At 25.6% G+C, this 991-nt stretch overlaps 1 protein-coding gene across 1 annotated transcript; it reads left to right on the forward strand.

Annotated features, from left to right (window-relative positions):
- The first annotated feature begins 323 nt into the window (after positions 1-323).
- LOC103311757 (SCAN domain-containing protein 3-like) lies at positions 324-779 on the forward strand. Its single transcript, XM_008191460.1, has one exon. It carries the CDS (start codon positions 324-326, stop codon positions 777-779), a length of 456 nt encoding a protein of 151 aa, XP_008189682.1.
- Positions 780-991: the final 212 nt, after the last annotated feature.

Here is a 991-nt window from a genome sequence, read left to right on the forward strand (position 1 = left end):
CTCGTGGTAAAATATTATCACGCCTTTTTGAACTCAGAGATGAAGCACGAATTTTTCTTCTGGAACGTAATAATAAACTTTCGGAACATTTTTTGGACGAGCAATGGCTTGCAATTCTGGGTTATCTTGCAGATATATTTGAAAAACTAAATTGTCTAAATTTAAGTCTACAAGGGAAAAATACTAATATTTTATTTCTTTCTGATAAAATCAATGCTTTTAAAAAGAAAATTCTTCTGTGGAAAAATTATATCGACGATGACAAATTTTAAATGTTTTCATGTTTATCAGAATTCCTCAGTGATAATGATGTCGATATTAATATGATAAAAGAAATTATAACTACTCATCTAATAAGTTTACAAACAAACTTTAATGCACGGTTTGAAGATTTCCCAGAAGAAAGTCTAGGTTTGATAAGAAATCCATTTCATTTCAATATCAATGAAATAAAATTAGAAAATTTAAAAATAAGCGAAGAACTTATTGACTTGTCATCAGATGAAAATCTACGTATCAGATTTCAAGAAAATGCATGTGATACATTTTGGATTTCCATCAAATCTGAATATCCAGAATTATCAAAACAAGCCATATCAATTTTACTTCCTTTTGCATCAACTTATTTATGCGAAACAGCATTTTCAACACTAACGATAATTAAAAACAAATATCGCTCCAGATTAAATGTTGAAGCTGACTTAAGAGTGGCAGTGTCAAATATCAAACCAAACATAGAATCAATCATGTCTACAATGCAAGCTCAGGTCTCTCATTAAAATAATTAAATAGTATTTTTATAATTTTAAAAATATTAAAATTTTTGATTATCATTATAATGATACATTTTTTAATTTTAGATTTTGTAAACTAATTTTGTATTTTTTTTTCATGTTTTTCATTAATTAAATTAAAGAAATATTAAAATTGCTCTAAAATTAACGATTTAATGTATATGAATAAAATGTGTGTATACATTAAGACTATTAAG

The sequence above is a fragment of the Acyrthosiphon pisum genome, unplaced genomic scaffold (genome assembly GCF_005508785.2).
Source record: "Acyrthosiphon pisum isolate AL4f unplaced genomic scaffold, pea_aphid_22Mar2018_4r6ur Scaffold_17766;HRSCAF=18438, whole genome shotgun sequence".
NCBI classification, from domain to species: domain Eukaryota; kingdom Metazoa; phylum Arthropoda; class Insecta; order Hemiptera; family Aphididae; genus Acyrthosiphon; species Acyrthosiphon pisum.